The following is a 4,705-nucleotide window of genomic DNA, read 5'->3' as shown; positions in this document are numbered from 1 at the left end:
TTTAGGCTTCAAATATGGCTTAGTTAAGGGCAGGGAAAATTGTCTCAATGATGGAGATCGGCTACTTGGGTTAACAAGAGTGATAAAAAGGAAAAAGATAACCCAATTATGTATATGTATCCAAAAGTTCATCTGAGCAAGCATCACATAATAATTCCAAGTCAGGTTAAAAGTTCCACTTACTAAGGCTGAATTCAATTCAAAGCTTGCTTCAATCAAGGTGTAAATAATGCCACACATTTCATCACTTGCAAGCATCAAAGAACTAATAACTAGGCCATGAACTAAAATCTCAAAATGATGCTCACTCAAAGAAATCTATCATTACTCCCATGAAAAAGATGCAAACCTATATGATCATGCAACTCTATACTGAATCCCAACATGTGAATGCAGCTACATGAACATTTTTTGTGTGAAAATTTTCAAAATTTTCAATTTTTTTGAACATCTATGCATTCAGATGGCATGCATGATCAATGGGACTCAGATGCAAAGAGAAAATAAGACATAGAAACGTGATGTAGACACAAAACCCCTCCCCACACTTCAGTACACAGTCCATGTGTAATAAAAGCATGAGAAAGAGGATAAACAATATGAAAAAGATAAACTAAGAAAAAGAATATCTCAAGGGTGTTCGACTCAAACTACAGACTCTAGACTCATAGTGGGCGATTTAGACTTTTCCGGTTTACTCGAATCGATGTCAAAGCATTTCCAATTAGCCTCCGGGCGATTTATCTTCATCTGTTTCTGGGATTCCCATGGAACTGGAATAGACATGTGTATGATTAACAAACTCTTGACATCTTAATAACTAATCACTTAAATCTGAAAATTAACTCTCGCTCTCATGCCAGGAATAAGATCATGCATTGACTATTAAATTCGTTTGCTCACATCTTCTCTACAGGTAGCTTTCGACTCCTGTAGTGACTATGTTCTTCTGAAGCTACGTATGGATGATCTGATACAGCACTCTCGTGGCTCTGATCAGTCCTAGGCTCAGAGAATAGGTCATGAATCTACTCTCATGCCGTATGAACAACCTAGAAGAGATGAGATCCAGAATATGGTTTACAAACTTAGAAATCCTAATTAAACATGTATGCATATCGATGACTCTTTAGAAACTTGACTCTCTGGGACAGATCGACATGATGCAAGGAATTATAAAGACATGAAAGAATGCATAAGATGAAACAGAAAAAAGCTAATTATATAACAAGAGAAAGAACAATGGATCCAGGGAAGACTCCCCTTGTCCATCGCTTAACCCTAGAAAAAAAAAGTTTGGTGGCTCAAAATCTCATTACAGGAGCACACACCCGTTTTGGGCTGCTAATAAATGAATTTATAGGTCCTAAGGTCTTTCAGGTCGCATTTAGGGCTTCTCTGAAGAGGAATGGCAAATTGTCATCATCCTTGCTGCTAATGATAATTTAGACTGCGCTTCTCTATATCCATCGTAGAGAGGCTGTTTTGCAGCGTTTAACATATCATAAAAACGTTTCGCATCTACATTGGATTCCTCGACAATATCAACATACATTGCATCAGTAACCATATCATGCATCCTATCATGATCTTGACCCTCAAATTGATCCTCATTACTTTGTTAACCATTTGATGCTTCAAAATCTCCATGCTCTTGATGATTATTACTACTACTACCAGCACTCCTCCCCCCCCCGCCAGCATTCTGACCACTATTATTTTGACCATAACCCTCTCCATGTTGATACCAAATAAGTTGATACCAAATAAAGTATCGTGGCATAAACTCTCTATTAAATAAATACTTCCACATTGTGTCAATAAGAAAATTTTTCCAAATACATCCACTTTCGTAGATCGTATATAGACATTTTAATTTTACTTTGTGTTTTGTTTTCTAAACCAAAGTATATTAAAACTCATCAAAATTATATTCAAAAACTCAAAGATTCAAAAAATTGTGTCTTTGTAAGTTATTTTTTTTGTTTTGGAAGAATTATGTTAGAAGTGGGGGGTATTTATATAATTCTTGTTTGGGTAGCAAAAAATTTGCATTGAAATATTACATCGAAATTGTGCAAAATTCATTTCCTTGTAAACTCGATGTAATATCTATGTCAGACTTACGACAAAAATATACTTCGTTGTCAATTCGTCGGAAATTCGCCGTAATATCATGACGAAATTACGACGGAAAAAATTTACGTTGAATTTACAATGAAAAAATACATTATTTGTAAATTCGACGTAACTCCGTCGTAAATTTACGTCGACATTATTTCGACATAAAAAATCGATGGAAATCCGTCTGTTTCTTGTAGTGTAAGAGAAAGGTAAAGAACAAAGAACGTGGACGAAGGTGGAGATCGATGATGAATCCTCTCGGTGACTCCTTCTTCTCCCAAAGAAGGCAACTCCGATGGTGTTTGGCTCTTTTCTCTGCTCTCTCTCCACGGCTTGGTCATTAGAATCACCTAAAACGAGTATATATAGCCTTCTAATTCGTCGGGAATATCTAGGGTTTGAAGAATCAGTGGTGGGCTTAACTTGGGATTGAATTAGGTCATCTTGGGACGTCAATGATGTCTGGCCGCGTTCGTGGTGGTCCTGTCCGCGGGGAATCATGGTCTGGCCGCAGTCGCGGCTTATGCTCTCCTTCGAGACTACATTTTCTGTTTTTAGTGCATCGGGAATATCTGAAGATCTAACCATTGGATTGTCTCAAAAGCAATTGCATTACAAAGCTGGTTGCCTCCTCTATGTTGTTTCAGATTTTGGTGATGATCCGACGGTGAGAAAGGTCTTCATTGCTTGCCATACATCTGACGGTCATATTTATCCAAAATTGTTCTTTTGCTTCAAAATGCACTCTTTTGCTCCAAGTTTTCTGAAAAGTCTTTTAAAACTCGAAAACAAAGAAATCATTTAAAAACCATTGAAAACAGAGTTAATACACCCACATAAGATGTTAAAACAATCCATAAGTGGTCAAAATCAGGTGTTATCACAGACATTGAACCTCCACAATTCTTTGGCTATAGAAAGAAGAAATTTTTGAAGGAAGTTAGACACTATTTTTGGGATGAACCTTATCTCTATAAGAGATGTGTTGATGGTTTATTCAGAAGATGTGTAGCCGAAGAAGAAATGGAAGGAATATTATTTGGATGCCATAGTTCAGCATACACAGGACATTTTGCAACCTATAAAACCGTTTCCAAGATCCTCCAAGCAGGTTTCTGGTGGCCTACTATGTTCAAGGATACTCAAGCCTACATCTCACATTGTGATTCATGCCAACAAATGAGCAATATAAGTAAGTGAAATGAGATGCCTCAAAACTTCATTCTCGAAGTTAAAATTTTTGTTGTATGGGGGATTGATTTCATGAGACCTTTTCCAACTTCTTTTGGTAATCAATACATCGTAGTAGCCGTTGATTACGTCTCCAAGTGGGTGGAAGCAGTTGCCAGTCCTACTAATGACGCAAAAGTGGTTACGAAGTTGTTTAAATCGATCATATTTCCATGCTTCGGAATTCTTAGAATCATAATAAGCGATGGAGAATCCCATTTCATCAACAACGTTTTCAAGAAATTTCTTAGAAATAATGGAGTTACACATAAAGTTGCATCTCTATATCACCCTCAAACTAGTGGACAAGTGGAAATCTTTAACAGAGAAATCAAGTCGATTCTGCAAAAGACAACCAGCGTTAATCCCAAGGATTGGTCTGAAAAACTCGACAATGCACTTTGGGCCTATCGAAAAGCATACAAAACACCTTTAGGCACCAAACCGTTCAACCTTGTTTAGGAAAAATCATGTCATCTTCCTGTGAAACTCGATTACAAAGCAGAATAGGCTGTGAAGGAGATGAACATGAACCATAAGGCAGCTGACGAAAGAAGAATGCTTCAATTGCACGAGTTAGAAGAAATCAGACACAACGCCTATGAGAATTCCAAAATATACAAGGAGAAAACGAAGGCATATCATGACATGAAGATCATACATCGAACTTTTGTCCCTAAATACAAAGTGCTTCTTTTCAATTATCGGCTTAAGCTTTTTCCCGGAAAGTTGCGATCAAGATGGTCTGAACCTTTTACAATAAAGGAAGTCAAACCATATGGAGCCATTGTTCGTTGGGGTAAAAAGGGAGATATGTTCGTCGTGAATGGACAGCGTGTTAAGCCATACCTCGCAGAAGAAGAAGAAAGAGAAGAAATGCTCTTGACGGATCCACTAGGCTAGTGCAACAACAAAGTCAAGCTTGTGACTTTAAGGGCAACCCACTCGGTATTTTATTTATTCCCTTTGATTTGTATTTTCTATTTTTGTTGATTTGTTTTTGTTCCTTTTTTCAGGTTTTTAAGCAAAGAATGAATAAGAGACGAACAGAAATCACAAACCGGAAAACATAGAATAACTGCTGCTGCGTACACCTCACTAGCGGCACACTGCAAGGTAAGTACACCTAAACATTTCAAATTTCAATCCTTTTATATCTCGTCCTCTCATATATTTTTCAGACTGGAGACGTGTATGATTTAAGCCTAGGGGAGGATTTTCATCCTTTACTAACGAAATTTATTTGTTTTGAGTTTGTTTTTCATTAAAGATTTTTCATAAAAAAAGTTTTTCAAAAGGTTTTCAAAACAGGAACACAAGAAACATTTCTATGATGATTTTCGACCAGTGT

General features: G+C 37.0%; 1 protein-coding gene across 1 annotated transcript; it reads left to right on the top strand.

The window, feature by feature from the left end:
- Nucleotides 1-3,876: 3,876 nt before the first annotated feature.
- Nucleotides 3,877-4,378, top strand: LOC112082149. Its single transcript, XM_024149248.1, has 2 exons — nt 3,877-4,252; nt 4,371-4,378. The coding sequence occupies exons 1-2, from the start codon at nt 3,877-3,879 to the stop codon at nt 4,376-4,378; spliced, it is 384 nt and encodes a 127-aa protein (XP_024005016.1).
- Nucleotides 4,379-4,705: the final 327 nt, after the last annotated feature.

The sequence above is a fragment of the Eutrema salsugineum genome, unplaced genomic scaffold (assembly GCF_000478725.1).
Source record: "Eutrema salsugineum unplaced genomic scaffold, Eutsalg1_0 scaffold_1, whole genome shotgun sequence".
Lineage (NCBI taxonomy): Eukaryota > Viridiplantae > Streptophyta > Magnoliopsida > Brassicales > Brassicaceae > Eutrema > Eutrema salsugineum.
This window is presented reverse-complemented; position numbering and strand designations above follow the sequence as displayed.

Coding starts and splice junctions, on each gene's coding strand:
- LOC112082149 (XM_024149248.1), top strand. CDS start 3,877: ATGAACATGAACCATAAGGCAGCTGACGAAAGAAGAATGCTTCAATTG.